This window comes from Schistocerca americana, chromosome 2, assembly GCF_021461395.2.
Source record: "Schistocerca americana isolate TAMUIC-IGC-003095 chromosome 2, iqSchAmer2.1, whole genome shotgun sequence".
NCBI lineage: Eukaryota > Metazoa > Arthropoda > Insecta > Orthoptera > Acrididae > Schistocerca > Schistocerca americana.
Window position 1 is genome coordinate 303508663 of NC_060120.1, and position 25757 is coordinate 303534419.

Genomic DNA, 25757 nt, shown 5'->3' on the forward strand with positions numbered 1-25757 from the left:
CTCAATAATTACATACGTATGTGAAAATAACTCTATTTACAGCATGAACAAAACTGTCCTTTGCGCCCGAATTTCAGTCAGAGCCAGAAGTAGGGTGGGTGGGCATACGTAATGGAGAAATCGATAAAAATACTGACGAGGAATTACACATATTGCACCGTTGTATACATAATAATGAAGAACTGGCGGTTGACCCTCATACACTTTAAAATTCTATTTCCTCTAATGGTTTACAATCTGGCACTAAATTCCGTATTCACAATTGTTTACTATGCACTCTCTTCCCGTTATCAATCGTTTCTCAACTTGACACCTTGGATTTAATTAATTAATGCAATAATACTAATTCTTTATCGAGCAAATAATTCTGATTTATATTATACGACACACAAAGCAGCTTTAAACATCAGACTAAATCATCTGCTACCACATGTAAAGTTCCGCCATGTTGCTCCGCTGCTGTCACCTGGCGAGCAACTTTTCAAAACTTTGACCGAGCATAACGACCAATTTTTGTGTTAGATGTGCTACTGCTGAGTACTCGGTCTTTATAAATTAGAAAATATGACTTAAGATTTAACTTATATTGTCTATGCGATATTCCGAGCTCCAAAACCGTGTGATTCTGAAGTTAATACAGTGAATCATACCTACGTTCTGGGCCCCGATTCCAGGGCCGAGACCGAATGTACGTTATTTGCGGGAAATACAAGTTCGCGCCACATTCATTGTTGCTACTGGCTGTTTGCAGCAGATGGCTGGATGTGAGGGAGGTTGTGTGGTTGAAATATGTGGAAATTTGGAGCCTGTTGATCGTATTACTTGTTAATAAGCACGTGCCGTGTATGATTTTTGAGTTGGTTTTAGTGTGGGCATTAAATCGAGTGTATTGAGGAAAGTAAATGAACGTAAATTTGTAATTATGGCACGGTGACTGCGGCTAACCAAGCCAATCACAAAACAAAAGACTACACCTTCAAATGCTCGGCATCATTGCATCCTTTTTTTGTGATCATGTAACATTTTAAAATTTTAGTGAAGAGTTGCAGTTATACTTCATGCCGTGGCTGGATGTTTTTGCTTTTCATTAATAGTAAGTATAACGAGTTACAGTTTTTGGTAAAGTAGTGTGGGTCGTAAGTGAACTCGTAAGTTTGAGTTTGGTAACATGATCGGCCTTTCTCAAGCAAAGAAGCGTCCTGTGTGTAATGCGAAAATTGAAAATGTTAACCGTTAACATTCAATAGAGTGGGTAGTTCATATAGCACGAGAAACGAAGTAACGTGAAATGTTAAGACAGTATGATGTATCGTCTATCTTCGTGATAGATATTCGGATAACACGTTTAGTTTCATGCTAGATTTTGGAATAACGATCAGCGTCGAGTGGAAAGAAAGAAATAACGATATTTGTAAGATGCTAATTACTGAACCACGTGTCGTGTTGAATGTTTCTGGGAAACAGCAGTCGTATTAGATGTTAAAATATTGACGTGAAGTAAAACGCGTGCCACAGTTTCTTGATTGGAGAGGTGGTATATACAGACGTGTGTAATTATTTGGGAGTCATTTGAACTGCTATTCTTGTCTTGAAAGTCTATGCAGGCACTTCAGTACGCCACACGTGTTCGATTTTGTTGCATATAGATTTCTGTTCTTGCAATAGTTCAGTGTACTTGTTTATGGTTATATTTTGCATTCATCTGTGATACTTGTAACTTGGAAAGTATGTCTTTTTTACGTATACCTTAAATATCTTCTAACGTGCAGCAACAAAATTGGGCAGCATATTGTAATGGAAGCTTGTTTTTAGGTACATTAACATTGCAGAATTTGTTTATAAAACTTGAATAATTTGTTAGAAAACGAAGATATGTGATGACTATAATTATTGCAACACAGAATTCAGTGTGAGCTTGTGAGGAGTTTTTGGCATAAAAATTGCAGGTCAGATCTTTTACACGTTACTTGTTGCATTGTTACTTCCTTTTAATATCCCTCTCTCTCTCTCTCTCTCTCTCTCTCTCTCTCTCTCTCGTGTGTGTGTACAAGCTTTTTTCTGAAAATGCTTGGCATTATTGTCTGAGTTTTAAAAGATGTACTTTAGTGGACAGCCTTCTTTACAGTAACAGTAATCACATAGTTCAGAAGATGTCTTTTTGCAGTTGTAGACTGGAACACAAATTTACATACTAACCCATGTTTCTCTAAATTGGAGCCTTAAAATGAGGCTCCATCCAACAAAATATAAGTTTTGCTAAACCGTATCTGGCTTGCAATTTAAAATTTTTATATTGCACTTAATCTTTTGAAATTGCAGTGTAGTGTGGGATAATAATTCTCATACATGAAAACTGGGGATAGTTAATTGACAGCCTCATCACACCTGCAGGAATCAAAGTTTCTGTTAAACATTGATTTGGTATTGCCTAAGTCTTTCTCAAGCAGTTATTTGTGTTTTAAGTTAAATTATTAATCGTATTATTTTACTGTAATGTAAGTTTAGGAAACAGCAAAAAAATTTGTGCTTAACTTTTTGTTTTATCACTTAAAATTTAATTTCCCATGGTACCAGAGCATCAACAATAGCTCAATTTTCACCAGAGTTACCAGCCTATATTAAGCCGTATTCAAGCCAGACATAAAATTCCTGTATAATTGTGTAGCAGAGAAGTGAATTAAAGGAAAAAAAAAACTGGTGTGTTTATATTTGTTAGGGTATTTTCAGGCAGCGTATTGTGAGTGGTCCTAACAAATAAATTTGATTTGTTTCAGGCAAATAATTGTCAAGTGTAAAAACGCCACTCTTACACAAAGATAGGAAAATCTTACCCAGAGGACTAACTACTAACAGTTACTACTGAAGTGAATGAAAATTCCTGTGCATCGGAAATCATCAGGATTTCCTTCCAGCAGGCCTGGTTGAAACTTTGTGAACAATATGCATCCATTGGTTTCTGTCCTGATATAGCTTTTCCCTCCACTACATCCCATGTTTCTCCTCTCCTCTTGAGATCTTCCTTAACCTGGTCTGTCCATCTCTTTCTAGGCCGCCCAATTGGTCTTCTTCATGGTACCTCCATCTCCGAATACTGGTGTGGAGTTTGTCAGGTGCATTCACTTCACATAACCGAACCACTTCAGTCTCAAAGCACTCATTCTCTCCTCTGTAGTCAGTGTCACCTGCAGGTCTCTCCTTGCATAATCATTCCTGACAGTCTCTCCTAGTTTTTTGTAGAGCTGACCTAAGGAACTTCATTTCACATGCTTGTATTTGACTCTTATTTATGACACACACCTCTAGACTATACATCATGATTGGCAGGAGATAAATTTTATACATGGTCTATTTGATTCCTTGAGGGAATTCCTTGTTCCAGATTAGATTTCGTACTTGGTGGAAGAAGCTACTGCCCATTGCATCATGTTAGTCACACATCATAAAGTTCACTGGTGCCAGTGCAGTGGTAAATTATAGTTATGCCATAATTTAATACATGATATTTTAAATCTTTGGTTTGTTCTGTTATGTTAAAAAGTCTCTGGGAAGTGCCTGAATGCTCTTGCAGTCAAAATTAAGCCCAGTTCAAGAATAATATTTGATACCAGTTGTTGACTTGGATCAGTGACATAATGTTAATGACTGTTGTGGCACCACCTTTTGGTTTGTATTTCCACAGTTTGGTTGTTAGTTGACAAAGCCAACAAATGTGGAAGTGCAAAGCTTGGTTGTCATGACAAATTGATCTCTAGCTTAGCCTGAGTTCTAGTTTATGTTGGAGGATGACAGGTTTGGTTGTGGGTTGGAAAAGCAAATAAGCGTGATCTGTAGCATAGTCTCTTAGTTCGAAAAAATTGCCACCAATGTTACATAATAGTCACCACATTGTTTACAATGTTTGTCACACTTTTCCTACATCACTGGTCAAAGCTGACAAGAAGTATTGATATTCCTCATTATCCAGAGATTTACACAATTCGCTGTGCTGAACTCCAGATGCCTTTTTGTTTTTTAATTTGTGATTTGTTGGAGATAAAGGAAATTTTATCCATATAATGGGTGAGATATCACACAAAGTATTAAAAAATAGAAACCCAAATTATAGCAAAGGTTACATTTATGTCTGAAAATTGCTGCAGGGTACCCTACACATAGCTTACAGAAGAATCTAGATTCTCACATTGGCCAATAATGATTGAAAAATTTTGTATATGGACCGGCTTTGTACTTGTGAAATTAAGTGATGGTTAAATACCCCTCAGGTATGTGACCATGAAGGCTTTCCTGGCGTAATAAATGATAATATTCCTCTCGGGTGTGCAGCCGGATCATAACGTCTTCATGACACAATATTTCCACGGTCCAACTGGCCGCCATCTTCAGGTGAGAGTGCTGGTGCACGATCTCGCCGGAACTGTCTTCCCAGTGCATGCCTATATAGGCCGCAGAAGGCCCACAACGTGTGCGCGAGAAGGTGCCGTTTTGCCAGAGGTGGAAACAGGCGAAATCGAGATATCGCTATCAAAAATTTAAAAATTTTATTCCGACGATCGAAACACAGACTTGTTTTTTAATGTCTGATAACACAGGGTCCCAAGTCTTACTTAAAGGATGACCATTGTCTCATTAATAAGATCTTGAGATAAACGAACCTCTATGGATTCTTTTAAAACACAGTCCCTATAGCGAGATGCAGGGGCAACCATTTGTGTCTCGTCATACAGCATTCTGTGTCCCTCGGTGAGACAGTGCTCCGCCACTGCAAATTTCTCAGGCTGGAGCAACCGTGTGTGCCGCTGGTGCTCAACTCATCGGGTCCTGAATGGTCAGGATTGTCTGACCAATATAAGCCTTCCCACAGTGGCAAGGGATCTTGTACACACCTCAAACCCAAGTCATCCTTAACAAAGCCAAGAAGTGCTCTAATCTTGGCTGGCGGGCGAAAAATACTGTTGATATTATATCTTTTCAGAATTCTTCCTATCTTCGAGGAAATGCTCCCAGCAAAAGGCAGAAAAGCCACTGATTTGCAGGTATCTTCTGGTGGTTCAGGTGAAGGTCCAAACTGGAAAGCACGACAGATCTGTTTATTGGTATAGCCATTCTGCTTGAACACAACCTTAAGATGGTCCAGTTCTTGTGTCAAGCTTTCTCCATCTGAAATGGCATAAGCTCTTCTCGCCAACGTCCACAGGACCCCCATACGCTGGAACGATGGATGACAGCTAGAAGTATGCAGGTGAAGGTCCGTGTGCATAGGCTTGCGATAAACACTGTGTCCCAGTGTCCCATCATCCTTTCTGTACACCAGAACATCAAGAAACGGAAGCTTTCCATCACTTTCCACCTCTATGGTAAACTTGATGCAGGGAATTAAAATTATCTAGGAGCCGGTCAAGAGCTTCTCTCCCATGAGGCCACAGCATAAACGCATCTTCAACATACCTCCATAAACAGGTTGGTTTTAAGGACGCCGTCTTCAGCGCCATGTCCTCAAAATCTTCCATAAAAAGATTGGCAACTATTGGGGACAATGGGCACCCCATAGCGACTCTGTCCGTCTGTTCAAAATATTTGTCATTGAATAAAAAGTATGTATTTAGCATCTGTTCATTTCAAAAGTATTTTTTGTCCTCCAGCCAAGATTAGAGCGCTTCTTGGCTCTGTTAAGGATGACTTGGGTTTGAGGTTGTGTACAAGATCCCTTGCCACTGTGGGAAGGCTTATATTGGTCAAACAATCCTGACCATTCAGGACCCGATGTGTTGAGCACCAGCGGCACACACGGTTGCTCCAACCTGAGAAATTTGCAGTGGCGGAGTACTGTCTCACCGAGGGACACAGAATGCTGTATGAAGAGACACAAATGGTTGCCCCTACATCTCGCTATTGGGACTGTGTTTTAAAAGAATCCATAGAGATTCGTTTATCTCAAGATCTTATTAATGAGACAATGGTTATCCTTTAAGTAAGACTTGGGACCCGGTGTTATCAGACATTAAAAAACAACTGTCTGTGTTTCGATCGTCGGAATAAAATTTTTAAATTTTTGTTAGCGATATCTCGATTTCGCCTGTTTCCACCACTGGCAAAACGGCACCTTCTCGCGCACGCGTTGTGGGCCTTCTGCGGCCTATATAGGCGTGCGCTGGGAAGACAGTTCCGGCGAGATCGTGCACCAGCACTCTCACCTGAAGATGGCGGCCAGTTGGACCTTGGAAATATTGTGTCATGAAGACGTTATGATCCGGCTGCACACCCGAGAGGAATACTATCACCCCCTCTGGTATGTATACGTACAGTGTCACTTGACACTCTTTCGTGGAGGGCGTGAGAATTCCACAATAGATGGAATCTGTTACAGTTGCTGTGACCAGCTCACACTTGGAATGCAAAGTTATATTATACTTGTATTACGTGCATGATTATGTATGTGCTGTGCTGTTGATAAAATTTGGTGGCTTCCCGACAAAGTTCATATTGCCAACAGCCAAGATAGGAATTTGGTCTACTGGTGTATAATCACAAACAGTTCCCAATTTTAATGTCTTGCTATTAATATATTTGCCAAGAGGCTGTATTGCGTTACTAAATTTTCATTCAGTGTTGTACTTTTACTTCTCCAACCTTGGTACTGTCTACTTAGAGGCTGAAGTTTCAACCATCATTAATGACTTACATTCTGATAGTGGTAATGTGTCAACAGAAACCAAAGGTCATTGTTCGTTACATGGAAAAGTGTCTTGTCAGCTCTAGTTTTATAACTTCAAATGATTGTTCATGTATCATATGTTTTGTCCCCTGCCACCTTGCTTCTCAAATCAGTAGTTTCAGTTATTGATAAAAATTGTTCTGGAATTTTCAGGATAGTGTGCCACTAGCGGCATGCCTCGTGGGAGAAGGCCTGCTGCATTGACTAATAATGGGACCCGAAATATCAGCACACCAGAAGCTAAACTGGGTATGATAAGCTCTGAACAACACTCATCTCTGTAAATTATTTATTTTCGAGTGATGGTAGTGGTTTTGTGTGGGTCGTGGTGTGTGTGGGGAAAGGGGGGGAGGGGTTCTACTACTTGCTGACTTTTCATGTTCCAAATTAATGTGCTGTTAATTTTTGATACATTATAACTTTGCTTCCAATACACAGGTGAGCAGCATTATGTTGATATCACAACTGCAGAAGAGGTGACAGTTGTTACACCAACTTCATATCATCTGCTTGATCATGAATATGGTCAGACACCACAGAACCAGATAATAAGGTGCCCTGCAGTTCCACCACCAAGGAGTGAGGTGAGTTTGAGTCTGAATAGACACTAGTATGCAGGTTTGTTTGAAACATTCATCATTTTGAAGGGAGTTTGTGCACAGTAAACAGGCAGCTGATGATTTAACTATTGTCGTGGTTTTCTCTCTCTCTCTCTCTGTGTGTGTGTGTGTGTGTGGGGGGGGGGGGGGGGGTTGGAGAGTGGGAGGCACTTCAGTTACTAAGAGATTGGTGATAAATTGCTTGGTGGCAGCACTAGTTGGGTTTTGACATAATGTTTGATCTTACTAATAAGAGTTGTATAGCAGTCTTTTTCATCCTCCAAATTATGCTGCTGGTATACCCATTTTCTGAGGTGATAACCATATTTAAGAACATGTGAACATATCAGACCCAGATAATTTAAGATTTGGGTGGAGCTGTTTACAGTTTAAATTTGTTTCTAAATCAAAATGCAAACCTTTGGCTCTGTTTTCCAATGCTTGCACCCTGCCACATGAAAGTTCCTGTCAATTTGATTCAGTTATTCAGTAGTAGTTGAAGGAAGTTAAGCGTTGTTCGGCTTGCTCAATTTGAAAAGGCTGTGGAAATCAATATTACACACAATTTTGCTGGTAAAATTGTTTGTTTCTTGTAACATATCTAAGCCAGAAGTGTTACTTATTTCACCTCATTGGCCACAGTTTGAGTGAAAGTGAGTGGAAAAAAGGTAATTTAATTTGTGTTGTAGTAACGTATGGCTACTGGCCACTTCGCCAACTATATTCAGTTTTTATTATATCCTTTCTCACCATTAATTATTAGCATGATGTAATGGAGTGTTCCATAGCAAGCATTTATGAGAATGATACGTCTGGATTTCAGTAGTGAATACTCATCGGGAACATTCGCTTGAAATGGTACTCCAGAGCTATTTTCAGTTTTTGAAATTACAAGTAATGTCCTTACTGTAGAAAGAATCTTTAACTCTGTACTGGAGAGTTTTTATTGTGAAACTTCCTTACAACAGAAACTGACAGATGAAGAGTCACACAGAGACTGCTATAATCGTGCTTCCCAAACATTACTCATGGTCCTCTTTCCCAGCTTCAATTCCACTAGTGCCTCCCCCTTACTTTCCAGCAACTCCTGTGTAATTTTCTGGGCTAGTGGTTTTGGAAGAAAGAAAATTGTGGAAAAAATAGCCAAGTTTTATGTTAAAATCTTGATTGAAATGATGCTCTCCTCAAATTGTTCTTTCCTTTTAGGAGTGTCCCTTGCTAGTTCTGGGGATTTGCTCCCAATTTTGTGTACAAAAATGATTGCTGATTACAAAATTGTGTGCTACCATATAGTGTTTTCTTTGTCTCACTGCAACTCGTACTCTTTTCTTCCTGTACGAGAACATGGAAGTTTGTTTATAGCAATATATGACAATAGAAAACTAACTTAATGTTGACAAAGACGTCACCACCTGTAATTCTCTCCTCATTTGAAGAAAAACTGAAAATTTGTCTGGAGTGTAACCTTGTATGGAAGTGGAACATGGATGATAAACAGTCCAGACAAGAAGAGAAGCTTTTCAAATGTGGTGCTACAGAAGAAAGCTGCTGATTATATAAGTAGATGTGGTATCTAATGAGGAGGTAGTAAATCAGCTGTGGGGGAGAAAAATTACAGCATAGCTTGACTAAAAATAGGTATCAGTTAATAAGAATATTCCTGCAGCATGAAGGAATTGTTAGTTTGGTAATGGCAGGTAAATACAGCAGAGGGAGACGAAGGATTGAATGCATAAAGCAGGTTCAAGTACAAGCAGGTTGTAGTAGTTACACAGAGGTAGTGAATGTGAGGATAGACTAATGCGTACAGTTGCATCAAATCAGTCTTTGGAGTAAGGACAGCAACAATGTTGCCAAACTCAAAACAATTTTTGGTTTTCACTATTGGGAACTAGGCACTTGTCCACTGTGCACTATGGTGTGAACTCCTCTGAAAGTTCCATTTTTGGTAAGCTTCCAGCAAAAGTGTTATATATTTCTGACGAGCCCTGTATTTTCAGGTATGTGCTGAAGGCTTTCTTGTTGCACACATTATTTATTCTATGTAGGTGTGTGTTACAGTTCTTGATTTCTTTCACCATAAACTGTTTCTTAATGGACTTAATATCGCAAGTCTTTTCTTTCCGCATTGCTCTTGATAAGGAACATGTAATAACTTATACCTTGACTGAGTAGTTTGGCTCTGATGGTCCCACAGGACCTAATGTACTATTTTTCTTTCTTTTCAAGGCTAGGGTTTTGATCCAGAAAAATAATACGTAAGTAATTGTGAATTTTTACTTCTTTGTTATGTGTTTGTTTATCTAGGTCATTATGATGGATTATCTTATTTTCTGGATTATCTTATTTTCAGAATGTTAAACGGCGCTTAAATCTGGAAACATCACCAGCAAGTGATGCTGGTTTCAAGACTCCTCGCTCCAAAACTCGTTTGAGGACAGCATCCAGCTCAAGTTCTTGCTCATATGGAAGTCCAATACCAAAAGGTACATAATGAAGAATATAACTTAGTAAGAGGGAAAGCAAACTGAATCTTCCACTTTGCAGTGACACTAATGGTAGTGGTTGATAGGAGCTAAGAGTCAAACTGTAAGGCACATTTGGATGGGAGTTACATATGCATTTGGATGATGCTGTAATAAGTGTTATACATATTTTACGACTACAGTGATATTGTATTTTATACTTTTCAGAGGACTTAAAAAAGTTGTGGGAAAATGTAAATGTTGGGAAATTCCTTTTTAAGCACGTATGCAAGTTTTACGTTTCATTGACATGTTGGTAGTTTGTGCTTTTGAAAATAAATAAATAAAAATATTCTGTGTTATAGTTTTCCAGTTTCTTCTACTAAAATGTTTTGTCTGGTTTTCTAGTTCGTTAATTCATCCGAAAGTTTATATGTGTAAATAAAAAGTTTAACAAAGTTGAGAGACATATTCCAAAAGAAGTGCCAAAAGCGAATGCCTTTCTAAATTGTTTCATTTATTTTAACAAACTTATTACTAGCAGTTCCCATGTAGTTTGTACTGTTTTCAAAAAAGGTCCCACATCTGTAACAATTGAAAGTAGTTCACGTGTATTATTCAGAAGATGCTCTACCGTGTAGTAAATCATTGCACGAAATTTTGAAGAGTTTGCAGAGGTAAAAGTCCATAGCGTATACTTTCCGTATGGTCGATTTTAGTTGCCACAATGTTGAGAATGAAATGTGCACAATATACCTAAATTTCATATAAAATTTACTGTATAACAATATCTCATTTAATTTAAGTACCACATAGGTGTCGTATGTAATATTGAGAAATATTCTGTCTTTCGCGACTGTAATAAAAGTTTTATTTACACCAGGCGTGTTTGGCATTATTTTAAAGCACTTCAATCAATGAAAGGTATGGCACATACACTATTCCTCTTCTGCAACTGTAATAAGCAACTTATTTACACAAGACGTGTTTCTCTCTTTTGAAGCATCTTCAGTGGACAGTATTTTGTCTCCTTCATTGCCAAGTCACCTTTCGTAGTTTTGTGCTGCGGTAACACAATATTCAACATTTGTGTCGGCTGATCAGTGTTTTAGCAAATAATTGCTGTTTGTGTGTGCCACACACAAAAATTATATTTGACATAGCTCAGAGCACTTCACTGATAGACAGTATATTCAAGTCCTAATGGTTTTGTAAGTCCACAGTTTTGTTTAATGTATTTTGTCTACTTCCTTTTGATTGATTGAAGTGCTTTAAAATAAAGCCAAACGTCCTCGGTGTAAATAAGACTTTTGTTACAGTCGCGAAAGACGGAATATTTCTCAGTATTACATACGACACCTATGTGGTACTTAAATTAAATGAGATATTGTTATACAGTAAATTTTATATGAAATTTAGGTATATTGTCCACATTTCATTCTCAACATTGTGGCAACTAAAATCGACCATATGGAAAGTATACTCTATGGACTTTTACCTCTGCAAACTCTTCAAAATTTCGTACAATGGTTTACTATATTGGATAGTGCATAATAACTGGGTTGAACATCGAAACAAAATTAAGTCATTTATGGGGGGAAGGTATCAGTCAAGAAGAGGTGTAAAAATCTAATTTTTGGGCCAAATAGTTTTTGTGGAATCGAATGATGAGAGTGTCAAAGCAGTCGGAACACCATGTGTCAGCACAGGCAAGCAGTGCAGTGACACAATCGCGCACAGTGCGGAATGCGGGGAGCACGTCTCTGTAGCAGCGAAAGGGTTAATGCGGCCGTGGTGGCTTTACTTCATGAACTGCGCGTTCCCTCCTAAACGTAAGTTTGCGAACTATGCTATACTATGGCGCTGCTTCTCTTGGCGCGTGCGTCGTGTGCAACTGGCAACGCAGCAATCTCCTGCGTCTGGGCAGGCATGCGCGAACTGCCAAGATAAAAGAATTGAACTATAGTAGCACGAGTTGTTCCAACTTTTGACTTTTACAAATTCAGAACTAGGGAGAAGAGAGCCCAAGAATATTAATTGCACAGTGTTTGTGAAAATTGCTTAAAAGCTGGATTATGTCCCCAGTGCGCTTCCGTATTCAGTAGCTTGAATGTAGTATATAACCTGTCAGATATCTAAAACCTTCAGCTGAGCATTCAACATCTTCTGCCGCAGCAGGCTCACAGCCATAATTTGTCTTGTATTTCTGCTTCTCCATCCAGCATCATAAATTTGTTTTGTTGTTTTAAGTCTGTTTTGTATTTTATTAATACTTGAAAGTTTTTAATTTACTGTGTAGTTTGGTTCGATCATGTAAATGCTGGCATACCAAGTGCCATTGATCAGATGCTTTAAAAATGAAAGAACTGCAATTTCTACTCTTTCAGGGAAAAATGTAGAACGAACGCGATATGATACATCCCTTGGCCTACTGACAAAAAAATTCTTAAATTTACTCCAGTCTTCACCAAATGGTGTTGTTGATCTCAATAAAGCATCAGAATCTTTGGATGTCCAGAAGAGGAGGATATATGACATCACTAATGTGCTTGAAGGCATTGGAATTCTGGAAAAGAAGTCAAAAAACAACATACAATGGAGGTTTGTTTGAACAACCTATTTCTTCTTAAGATTATTTATTATATTGAGTTGGGGACAGGTGCAACAGAAAAATGTTTTAAATGCTGAACTTTCAGCCAAAGCATTCTTCTAAAAGGAAAAAATACACATCATGCACACGGCCACTCTCTCTGTCCAGGATGTAACTGCGGTGTGTGTGTGTGTGTGTGTGTGTGTGTGTGTGTGTGTGTGTGTGTGTGTGTGTGTGTGTGTGTGTGTTCCTTTCTGAAAAAGACATTGGCCAAAAGCTGAATATGTAAAGTCTTTTTGTTGTACGTGACTGAATCTCAGCATGTCATCTTTATGGTGAGTAGCAGCTGGTCTTTCTCATAATATTAATCATTACAATAGTTCCCCATAAGTATTCCTAGAAACCTTTTAAAACGAATAAATTACTGAAGCTTGAATGCACACAATACTGGTTTTTATGTTTCCTGTACACCAGAGTGTATGAGTTGTGCCACCAGGTTTCCACTGCCTAATCCTTGGGACAGTATGCTCTGGTTCATGATTTTAAAAGGCCAATTGAAAAAAAGGAAAGGGAAGGTGGATTTGTGTGTGTGTGTGTGTGTGTGTGTGTGTGTGTGTGTGTGTGAGTGTAAACTTACTAATACTGTCATTTGTTTGAGCTGTCCTTGTATGTTCTGGTGATTCACGGAAGTCATCTGATTCTCAGGTAAATGCCTTTTCTTTCCTCTAAAATTATTCTTCTGTCTTTTGATCTCCATTGTGAAAGAAGTTAGTCTTCAGTGACGCTTAGTGTTCTCTTAAATTTGCCCCTACTCAACTACTGTTTTGTAAAATTCATTTGTAATTTTCCTATTGAAGTTCTTAGAGTTTGTGTCCAGTATGATAAGTGGGTACTGCCTGCTAAAGAGGAGGGGCGGGAGGAGGAGGAGGAGGATGAAGGAAAGGAAAACAGGTCATATGTGAAATATTTTGCAGTGCGCTCTGATTAAAACTACTTAACATTAGTCATGTGGATGTCGGCTGCACCTAAGCGAAGATTCCCGTGAGAGGACCAGAATGTGGTTTCGCCTGCAGTAGTCAATGTCATTTAAATGAGCTGCCAACAGTGCCAAATGGTGAATTACTTATGTACACAACTATGTGAAAACATTTTGCTGTGGCACACTGGCGGCAGCAACAAGCAATCTGAATATGATTTTCCGAGCACAGATTGAAAGAACTAAGTTCAAAGGTGTGATGTGTCAGCTAACAAGTATGGCATGTGTTGGCTTTGTAAACAATGAAACAAGTTGGTAGCTGTCTGGCTCAATTCAGTCCTCCTGCTCCTCCTCTTTAGCAGAAAATCACAGGACACGTGATATCATCTGGCCTAACCTCACATTGCTTTGCAAAACTGTGTACTTCTTGAAGTAAAAAAACCCAATGCAGCACCACAAAGAAATTGGGGGGGGGGGGGGGGAGTAGATAAGTTGGAATCAACTGTGCCAAACAAACCAGTACCTCATAAATGTGCACGCAGATGATGTTTCCTGGCATGAGTGAAAATCAGACTTAAACTTCCTTATGTGAAATCAGTATATTTTACAACAAACTATTTTGGTTCTAAAAAGCAAGCAAAATTGTTTCATTGCAGATCACTGATAATGTTTTATTTGAATAAAAGGAAATGTGTTTGGTGACAAAATAGGCGTTTTCTTGTAGTTGCAGAGGACGACTTGAAATACTTTGTGTTTATGGTTTATATAGCAACTAAGTACAATATATAGCCCCACAACTGAAGTTACTGTCTCAAGATTTATTTGCAAACAATATTGTAGAAAGGAAAACTATGACTTCACTAATTGTGGTTGCTGAGGAACCTAGTGGCACAGCTCACAGGGAGCAACAATGTTTATTCTCGTACTTGTCGAAAATATTTGGCTTATTTCCAGTATGTCAAGATTTCTATCAGTCATGTGTGGGGCCATTAAAGCTGCCAACTGTTCTGCAGTGCTATTGACTTTCAAGGTTGGCTAGTGTTAAAGTTGGACAGTTTCTGATGATGATTTACCTGTAGGAAGCAGCGAACACTGTTGTTTTCATTCAGTATGCTTGTATTGTCTGCGTTGTAAGAACCGTAAATTGTAGATGCAAATTAGAGCCATGACTCAATTGAGAAGTGTGGATCTCAGTGTTCAGTTTCCAACTGGTTCTCGCAGACAAATCAAATCTAATTTTAAGTTAACGGTGATTTGTGAAGCAGAGGCTGCAAACAATTGTGAAACAGAAAGAAAATTTGGTGTCAGAGAAGTGAAAGATCATTGTGGCATCACATGAAGAATAAATTAAAAGAATTTATTATTTATTTTATTTGATTTACACGTCAAGTTCCATAGGACCAGATTGAGGAGCAAATCTCTAAGGTCATGGAACGTGTCAGTACATGAAATTACAACGTAAAAGTAGTAAAAGATGAAAACAAAATGTTTATGAACCCGAAAAAGTCAAGCTGTATGTTTAAGTCACCGCAATCAACAGTACAACAAGAATCAGCTTAATTTTTCAAGGAACTCCTTGACAGAATAGAAGGAGTGACCCATGAGGAAACTCTTCAGTTTGGATTTGAAAACACGTGGATTACTGCTAAGATTTTTCAATTTGAGTGGCTGCTTATTGAAAATGGATGCAGCACTATACTGTACACCTTTTTGCACTAGAGTTAAGGAAGTCCGATCCAAATGGAGGTTTGATTTCTGCCGAGTATTAACCGAGTGAAAGCTGCTTATTCTTTGGAATAAACTAATCTTGGTAACAAGAAACGACAATAAGGAATATACATATTGAGAGGCCAATGTCAAAATACCCAGACTCGTGAACAGAGGGCGACAAGAGGTTCGTGAACTCACACCACTTATTGCACGAACCGCCCGTAACTGAGCCAAAAATATTCTTGTAGAATGGGATGAATTACCCCAAAACATAATACCATATGACATAAGTGAATGAAAATAAGCAAAGTAGGCTAATTTACGTGTCAAAGTATCACTCACTTTTGATACCCTCCGAATGGTAAAAATGGCAGTATTAAGTCTTTGAACAAGATTCTGAACGTGGGCTTTCCACAACAGCTTACTGTCTATATGAGCACCTAGAAATTTGAACTGAACTGTTCAGTTTCACTAATCATATGCCCGTTCTGTGAAATTAAAATGTCAGGTTATGTTGAATTGTGTGTTAGAAACTGTAAAAACTGAGTCTTACTGTGATTTGGCATTAGTTTATTTCCTACAAGCCATGAACTTAGGTCATATACTGCACTATTTGAAACCAAGCAAATGTTGCACACAACATCCTTTACTACCAAGCTAGTGTCATCAGCAAACAGAAATATTTTAGAGTTACCCGTAATACTAGATCCCTGAGGCACCCCCCACCCCCCGCCCTCACTTGGCAGTACCCCACTCAGATCCCACATCACAGCCATTATCAACATTGTGAATAATGACCTTTTGCTGCCTGTTGCTAAAGTAAGAGGTGAACCAATTGTGAGCTACTCCCCTTATTCCGTAATGGTCCAACTTCTGGAGCAATATTGTGAGATCAACAAAGTCAAATATCTTAGTTAAATCAAAGAATACGCCAAGCGTTCGAAACTTTTTGTTTAGCCCATCCAGTACCTCGCAGAGAGAAGAGAATATAGCATTTTCAGTTGTTAAACGACTTCTAAAACCGAACTGTAAATTTGATAGCAAATCGTGTGATATAAAATGATCAATTAACCTTACATACACAGCCTTTTCGATAACTTTTGCAAACACTGATGGCATAGAAATGGGTCTAAAGTTATCTGCATTATCCCTTTCTCCCTTTTTATAAAGCAGCTTCACTACTGAGTACTTTAATCGCTCAGGAAACTTACCATTCCTAAAGGAAAAATTACAAATATGGCTAAATACAGCTCTCAGAGAAATGTGTTATGGAAAGCATTGTATTTATCATCTATATTATCGGCACTATAAACATCTTGCCACTCTTGTTCCTTGACAAGTTTTAAAAAACTCTCTATTGTTGTTGGATTAACTTTCCTATATAATTTGTAATTAAATATGACATTGGTTTGAGTACAAAAGCCTTTTAGTGTTAAAATTTGTGCATCCTGGTCTGAAAGGCCATTCATCCTTTTACTAACAGAATGCCCATCTAGTAATGAAGAATTAATAAAAATACTGTCTATGACTGTACTACTGTTCCCCTGCACCCTAGTCGGAAAAAACACAGTTTGCATCAGATCATATGAATTTAGGAAGTGCCTCCAACTAAGGGCTCACCTCCAGAGGATGTAATGTTTCCAAGTAGAGAAGGAATTAGCATTTTTCATCAAAATAAGAGGCATTAGAGATAAAGTTAGTGAATTGCCAATAGATGCTAACTCTGAAATTATTGGTATATCTGAGCACCACTTAAATAATTTGATAATTCAGAGGCTTCCTTTACGAGGCTACAGATTAGCTGGCTGTTTCTCAAGGAGTGTCACGACACTGCACTGAACAGATATTTGAAAGTTGTGCAGCATTAGTTGAATTTAGTGAAACTAAACTTCTAATTGCTGTTGTTTATAGGTCCCCTAACTCCGACTTCCAGAGCATTTTTGCTTAAGCTAGAGAGGGTTCTTGATTCACTTTGTAGGAAGTACCAGAAAGTAGTTATATGTGGTGACTTCAATATTAATTTTGTACACGATTGTACAAGAGAAAGGATGTTGGTAGATCTCCTAAATTCATATGATCTGATGCAGACTGTGTTTTTTTTCCAACTAGGGTGCAGAGGAACAGTAGCACAGTCATAAACAATATTTTTATTCATTCTTCATTACTAGGTGGGCATTCTGTTAGTAAAAGGGTGAATGGCCTTTCAGATCATGATGCACAAATTTTAACACTAAAAGGTTTTTGTACTCAAACCAATGTATTTAATTACAAACTACATAGGAAAGATAATCCAACAGCAATAGAGTGTTTTTCAAAACTTGTCAAGGAACAAGAGTGGAAAGATGTTTATAGTGCCGATAATATAGATGATAAATACAATGCTTTCCATAACACATTTCTCATGCTCCTTGAGAGTTGCTTTCCATTAGAACATTCTAAACGGGGCACTAGCAGTAATGGACAGCCTGGTTGGCTGACTACCTGGATAAGGATATCGTGTAGAACAAAGCGGGAATTATATCAAAATGTTAGAAGTAGTCACAATCAAGCTACAGTAGCCCATTACAAACAGTATTGTAAGGTGCTTAAAAACGTTATTAGCAAGGCAAAAAGTATGTGGTATGCAAATAGAATAGCTAATTCACAGGATAAAATTAAAGCCATATGGTCAGTTGTGAAGTAAGTGTCTGGTCAGCAGCACAAGGTTGACAATATAGTCAGTTTGCAGTAATAATATTTCTATTATTGATAAATCAGATATATGTACAGTATTTAACAACCATTTTCTGAGCATTGCTGGTGAACAAAATAAAAATTTAGTATCTACAGGAAATCGTATAAATTTCTTAGCAAATGCCTTTCAGAGATTGACGTCTGAAATACTCCTCTGTGATACAGACAAGAGGGAGATTGATACAATAATCAAATCACTGAAGACTAAGGACTCTCATGGTTATGATGGAGTGTCTAGTAGAATATTAAAGTACTGTGCTGCACATGTTAGCCCTGTATTTAGCCATATTTGTAATTTTTCCTTTAGGAATGGTCAGTTTCCGGAGCGATTAAAGTACTCAGTAGTAAAGCCGCTTTTTAAAAAAGTGAGAAAGGGATAATGTAGACAATTTTAGACCCATTTCTATGCCATCAGTGTTTGCAAAAGTTATCGAAAAGGCTGTGTATGTAAGGTTAATTGATCATTTTATATCACACGATTTGCTACCAAATGTACAGTTCGGCTTTAGAAATCGTTTGACAACTGAAAATGCTATATTCTCTTTTCTCTGTGGAGGTACTGGATGGGCTACCGTATTTACTCAAATCTAAGCCACACTTTTTTTTCCATTTTTTTAAATCCGAAAAACCGCCTGCGGCTTAGAATCGAGTGCAAAGCAAGCGGAAGTTCTGAAAAATGTTGGTAGGTGCCGCCACAACTAACTCCTGCCGTCGAATATATGTAGCGCGACAGAGGCATGCTTTGTAGGCACAAAGATAAATACTGGCGCCAAAACCTCTGCGTCAGTAAATAAATTTAAAAAAAAGGTGGAAGATGAGCTTTTTTTTCTCCGCCCCGAGTTTCGACCGCTGCATATTCATGCTTTATCCAACGAAGTAAATACCAATTCCGTATTGTTCATATCGAATGTAGCAGAATTTCAATGTACTTCGAAAAGCCGACTGGCAAGACTATTTGGGATGTTTGTCAATATGGCCAACTCTACGTTCTGAATTTTTTCCTACCTGTGAGAAGAGATGGTTGCTAGTAAGAACCTGATGAAATGTGAATCACATGCAGTATTCTCTTCACCATAAGAATAATACGAATATAAACATTTTGCCATGTATTCTTTTGTGTTTGCTGCTATCTCATTTAAATCCTGTCTGCCCAATAAACTACGAAACTAGAGTGAGACAACAGCAAACGCGGAAGAATATACGTATCGTGTCATGTTTATATTATATGGTGAAACTCTGCGGACTTTATCAATAGACTGAGGACACTACAGCTGAAGGATTCGGACTTGTTAGTAAGTTTCGATGTCGTTTCACTCTTCACGAGGGTCCCTCTTTTGGATTCATTGTCACTTATCGGCAATAAGTTTATGGCCGATATAATGGAGCTGTTTCACCATGCCCTGTCCTCTACTTACTTTCTATTTAATAATGAATATTTTGAGCAACTTGACGGTGTTGGCATGGGCAGTCCTCTGTCCCCTCTGGTAGCAAACTTTTATATGGAAGACTTTGAGGAGAGGGCTCTCGATTCGGCAATGTTGAAACCAACAATCTTCTGGCGGTACGTGGACGATACCTTTGTAGTGCGGCCTCACGGTGAAGAAGAACTTTCACGGTTTTTACATCATCTGAATTCCATCCACACAAACCTTCAGTTTACGATGGAAGTTGAATAGGATGGTTGCCTACCATTTCTGGACATCATGGTTAAACGCAGGATGGATGGGTCATTGGGGCATTTTGTCTATAGAAAACCCACGCATATGGATCTGTACCTGCAGGCGTCAAGCTGTCATCACCCGTCACAAACTATGGGCGTCCTTCGAACATTGGTGCATAGGGCACATGTCGTGTCTGATAAAGACAGCCTTGCAGACGAATTAGAGCACTTGAAATCGGTATTTCAACATAATGGATATTCTGCACGTCAGGTCAGTACTGCTTTAAGGAGGAAAAAACGTGACCACCCACAAGATCAAGAGGAGAAGGAGGTGTTTAAGTCCAGAGCATTTCCGCCGTACGTTGGGAACATTTCATCGAAAGTAGGCAGAATTTTAAAGAAACATCGTGTGAAAGCAATCTTCCGGCCACCTACAAAGACTCGTGCTCTTCTGGGCTCAGCCAAGGATGATCTGGGATTACGGAAGGCTGGAATTTACAAAATACCTTGCGAGTGTGGGACAGCCTACATTGGTCAAACCACATGCACAGTACACGACCGCTGCATTGAACATGAGCGCCACACTCGCCTTTTACAGCCCAGTAAGTCGGCCATAGCCGAACATTGTATTTCCACAGGACATACTATGGATTATTCAACCACGAAAATCTTGGCCCCATCGAGTCTGGGATTCAGTTGTGAAGGAATCCGTGGAAATACATTTAGCGGAAAATCTCATTAATCGTGATGGCGGCTTTTTATTGAATAAGACCTGGGACCCGTTTGATTTCTTTCATTTCAACCAAAAGAAAACTTTTTATGGCTTCTGACATGTCGAGCGACAAGTAATTTTAGTTTTGAAATTTTGCATTTTATTGTTTTGGACACGTCTGCGTGCATGTTTTACTTTTTTCACGCATTCGTTTGCGCTCCATAGATGCAGTAATATTGTAGAGGGCCTTGGAATCGACAGGTGGCGCGCATGCTACGGTAACTTGCACCTGCGGCACTTTTACGTATAAATAGAGCGACTTGCACTAGCAATCTCCAGTGCCAAACACTCGCCTGAAGATGGCTGTAAGGTTGTCAACCGAAATATCGTGGAAAGAAGTCGATGAGCTCCAGCTGCAATCCCGAAATCTTGTGGAATATTCGATACGCCAGGAAAATTTCAAGAGATACTGGGTCCTATTACTTAAAAAGTCTTAAAGTGACTCTCATACCTGTGAACCTTTTCCATGTGCTTGTACCTTCATTATTTCCATGTGCTTGTACCTTCATTAACACCTGTAATGGGGCACCGTGTCAAATGCTTTCCAAAAGTCTAGAACTATGGAATCTGCCTGTTGCCCTTCATCCATGGTTCCCACTGTATCTGAGAAAAGAGTAAGCTGAGTTTCGCACAAGCGATGCTTTCTAAAACCATGCTGGTTCATGGACATAAACTTCTTAGTCTCAAGAAAGTTTATTGTATTTGAACAGATAATTTGTTCAAGGATTCTGCAGCAAACAGAAGTTAGGGATATTGATCTGTAATTTTGCGAGTCCTTCTTGTATACTGGAGTCACCTGCGCTATTTTCGCATCGCTAGGTTAGGTGCCAATGCCATAGGTATTCTTTGTAAAATTGAACTGGGATTATGTCCGGACACAATGATTTTCTTTCAGATGTTTCTGTACTCCAGGTATGCTTATTACTATGTTATCCATAAGGGAGTCTGTCCGATGGTCAAATGATGGCATGTTTGGACAATTGTCATGTGTGATTGATTTCTTGAACGTGAAATGTGAAACTTTAGCTTTCGTTTTGCTATCTTCAACTGCAGCACTAGACTCTGCAATAAAGGACTGAATGGAAGCCTTAGACCCTTCTGTAGCCGGTGGCAGTGCAGCACACACTGGTGATGCGAATGCAGTGACTTCTAGAATATTGCTTGTAAACTTTTTCTTGTTCATTGTGCTGACTGGTCGAACTGGAGCATTCTGCTGTACTGTCAACACGTGCCATTTGCACTTCAAACTGCTCGCTTGTTGCAGTGTAAACATAGCAGGTTTCATGGAAGGACGTATATGCACCGAAGTTTTGCTTCACATGTGTTACTTATTTATACCAGCGAATCTGAAATAACACTTAGCCTGTGTTTCTCTGGCCCAACAATCCATTATGTTTATAACAATTTGTCTCCCATCACGAGATATTAAAACCCCATTGAGGACTGCAACAAAGACAACAAGCCATTGCACAACTGTTCACTGAACACGACCTGTTAATAACGTTGCCACAAGGAGCAAATGGAGTAGCCTATGATGGCTTAGTCAGTAGAGGCACAATATGTTGCAGATTCTATCTAGAGGCTCCGAGCAGAACTGTTGTAAGTAAAATTAACGCACGGTAGTGAAGAGTGCAGGAGATATAAATTAAATCAAAGTGGAAGCTGCAGTCACTCCATTTGCTGTGCCTCAATCACATCAGCCATATTTTGGAACAAGCCGCCTATTAAGCTTGCTGTTTATCACTCTCTATGCAAGAAGCCACTGCATTAGTATGACGTCACCATGCTATCCAGCTATTGGCTACAGCTGAGAAGCAAACATACAAGATGCTGTAATCCAGCAGTTTTCTGTTTATTTCACCATATAGGCTATAAATTTTTGCTATTTTTGAGGTGAACATGAAAGAGCCTTCAAAACGGCGTCTTTTAAGGTTTAATTTGTGGTAATAGTGTGTTGGGAAAGGCTGAATTACATCGTACATCATTAGCAAAAGTGGTATTCTTTTTAATCATGTACCCTACAGTATTACTAGTGGCAGTACCCTCTTCTTTCTTAATAGATCTATTACTAACAAAGAGATAGAGGGTCTGGCCAGTACTTACCTCAGCTCAGTACAGCCGATAGATACACAAACAGAACAGAAAATTTACATTCCTAGCTTTCGGAACTTTGTTCCTTCATCAGGGAGGAGAGGGGGGGGAGGGGAAAGGGAAGAAGGGAAAGTGGATTCAGTTACTCACAACCCAGGTTATGAAGCAACAAGGAGGGTAGCAAGGATGGAGGCATGATTGTCAGAGGGAAGCCAAAGATATTCTACTGTTAAGTACTGTGCCAGCTTCAAACCAAAGAGAATGTATGCAGAAGTAAAGAGGTATATAGTATAAAGATAAACACAACTATGTAGGATGAAAAGATGCGTGAATGGCTAAAGAGGAGAGGGAAAAAGGACAAGACTGAAGAGTAAATGGGAGTGAGGTTGGTTAACGTAGGTTCAGGCCAGGGGGATGGCGGGATGAAAGGATGTGTTGGAGTGCAAGTTCCCATCTCCGCAGTTCCGAGGGACTGGTGTTGGGTGGGAGAAGCCAATGGCACTATGTTGTAGCAGGTTCCTAGGTCCCTAGAATTATGCTGGAGGGCATGCTCTGCTACTGGGTATTGGACATCTACAACGTACGTGCCATTTGGCTTCTCCCACCCAACACCAGTCCCTCGTAACTGCGGAGATGGGAACTTGCACTCCAACACATCCTTTCATCCCGCCATCCCCCTGGACTGAACCTACGTTAACCAACCTCACTCCCATTTACTCTTCAGTCTTGTCCTTTTTCCCCTCTCCTCTTTAGCCATTCACGCATCTTTTCATCCTACATAGTTGTGTTTATCTTGATACTATATACCTCTTTACTTCTGCATGCATTCTCTTTGGTTGGAAGCTGGCACATTGCTTGACACTAGAATATCTTTGGCTTCCCTCTGACAACCATGCCTCCATCCTTGCTACCCTCCCTGTTTACCTTTCCCTGTTGCTTCATAACCTGGGTTGTAACTGAATCCACTTCCCCTTTTTTCCCCCTCTCTCCTCCCTGATGAAGGAACAAAGTTCCGAAAGCTAGGAATGTAAATTTTCTGTTCTGTTTTGTGTATCTATCGGCTGTACTGAGCTGAGGTAAGTACTGGCCAGCCCCTCTATCTCCTTGTTAGTATTTGTTTCACATCTTTATATGAGATTTTCCTTTAATAGATCTATTATACGACATAAAATTTTGAAGTTTCTTTCTTGATTGTGTAAGGATTTGCAATTTGGTTATGTTCAGTTGACTTTAAGAGTGTTAATAAAATTGCTGCTTAAGAGGAGAAGAATGAAATTCTGGCTCCGGTTTTGGTTTATAGCATCTGTGCCTGTTAATACTGTATAATCCAGTATTTATGGAATCTCAAATGTTTCATAGGCTAAGGCCTGTAAAGAAGTGGGTTTGGTTGGTACAGGGTGGTGATAGTAGTGATAAGCACAGAGAGGAGGTGAAAAGAATCTTGTGCAGGGCTAAAAGCACATTTCTTATGCAGAACAGCTCATGTACGAGGTCTGTTCAAAAAATTCTGCAACATTCATAGTTTTGCATCAATGGTTTGGTGTTATGAATGGTCCACACGTTAAAAAGCCAGACAGAAGTTAAAAATAACCCTCGTTCAGGACGCCATTCGCCGTCTGCTGATGAAGCTGATGTCAGGAATGTCAACAAAATTGTGCACGCCAATTGAAGACTGACTGTCCAAGAGATTGCCGAAGAATGTAACATTTTGTTTGGCTCGTGTCATGAAATCCTGACATGCTATCTTGGAATGCATCATGTTGCCAAGTTTGTCCCATGAGTCAAGACCAGAAAGACCTTCACCTTGCAATCTGTGTAGAGCTTTTGGACCGAGCAAATGAGAATGAGATTTTCCTTAAGAGATTGGTAACTGGTGATGAAATTTCGGTCTACGGTTATGATGTTGAGACCAAAGTTCAGTCTTCACAATGGGTCAGGATAGGTTCTCTAAGACCAAACAAATGTTCGTCGAGTCAGGTCAAATGTCAAAGCCATGCTGATAGGTTTTTTTTATTTTGAAGGATTGGTTCATCATGATTTCGTGCCACAGGGACAGACTGTTGATCAATGGTACTATTGGCCTATGTTGTGACACTTGCTAGAAAATGTGAGAAGGAAACAGCCAGAAATGTGATGAGACAATTCATGGCTCTTGCGTCACAGTAACGCACTCGCACAGTCATTCTTGTTGGTGTGTGACTATTGCACAAAAAATGAAATCACTGTGCTGCCTCATCCTCCGCACTCTCCAGACCTGCCTCCTGTGATCTTGTGCTTATTTCCAAAGTAGAAAACCCTGCTGAAAGGAGGAATATCTGCAATGATAGAAAAGATAAAACAAAATTCGTAGATGGCGGTTCACACGATCCAGAAGGAGTGGTAGTAAGACTGCTTCCAGAAGTGGAAATAGCTTTGGGAGTGGTGTATCAGTTGTAAATGAGAGTATTTTGAACGAGACCACGCACAATAAGTAAACGGTAAGTGTAGAAAAACTTTGTAGACAAACTTCCAGAATTTTTTTTTAACAGACCTCATACACTGTTCTGCCGAAGACTATAAATTACACAAAATGTCAGCACTCGGAGATTATAATTGTGCAGTGAAGCTAAACATTGCAAAGTTGTGTTGCCAATGGCAGTTATGGATTGTCAGCATCTCCTCCCACCTGCGCTGCAAACCCTCTGTCTTTTGTGCCACTTATAATTCACTCTGTCATAGCGAATGTCAAAAGGGAGAAAGTGGGATGAACTCGGAAGTGAGATGTTGAATAAGAATGTAGACTCGGGTTAAACCTTATTGGGAAGAAACATAAAACCGGGAATTCCTAGCGTTGATCTTAAGACTTTTCACAGGGGGCTACAAATTTATGTGTAGAATCATGAAAAATGTGAAAACGGTAAATGTAAAATCAAAGTTCCACTGTATAGAGCAATAAAACAATTTGTAATATTGATTAGCCAGATTGAAACTAAATTTTTCCCAAGGATCATCTTATAAAAAGGTTGCCTCATATTCAGTGTCTTCTTGTACTTAGATAAATACGGTAATTTTAAAAAGACAACTTTCTAATACCGAGCGAGGTGGCGCAGTGGTTAGCACACTGGACTCGCATTCGGGAGGACGACGGTTCAATCCCGTCTCCGGCCATCCTGATTTAGGTTTTCCGTGATTTCCCTAAATCGTTTCAGGCAAATGCCGGGATGGTTCCTTTGAAAGGGCACGGCCGATTTCCTTCCCTAACCCGAGCTTGCGCTCCGTCTCTAATGACCTCGTTGTCGACGGGACGTTAAACACTAACAACCAACTTTCTAATAGTGAAACATATACTAGCAGTTGCATCCACATTACAACTGAAAACAGCTTTTCTTTGTATGTCGCTGTTTTTATGCCATGTTGTGCTAAGTAATTTGATTTTAGTATGCATTGTATCATTGTAATATTTGTACATT

General features: G+C 39.3%; 1 protein-coding gene across 2 annotated transcripts in view; it reads left to right on the forward strand.

Moving 5' to 3' along the window:
• The first annotated feature begins 621 nt into the window (after positions 1 to 621).
• Positions 622 to 25757, forward strand: part of LOC124596551 (transcription factor E2F6-like) — a 63214-nt gene continuing 38078 nt past the window's right edge. The window contains exons 1-5 of one of the 2 annotated variants that reach the window (XM_047135734.1): positions 622 to 1093; positions 6866 to 6961; positions 7151 to 7296; positions 9665 to 9797; positions 12164 to 12377. In XM_047135734.1, the coding sequence (XP_046991690.1) occupies positions 6886 to 6961; positions 7151 to 7296; positions 9665 to 9797; positions 12164 to 12377 (569 nt within the window). In that variant the 5' untranslated portion in view covers positions 622 to 1093; positions 6866 to 6885. Of the gene's footprint in view, positions 1094 to 1241; positions 1813 to 6865; positions 6962 to 7150; positions 7297 to 9664; positions 9798 to 12163; positions 12378 to 25757 lie in introns of those variants that run through there. The other variant, XM_047135735.1, reaches the window with a different exon arrangement.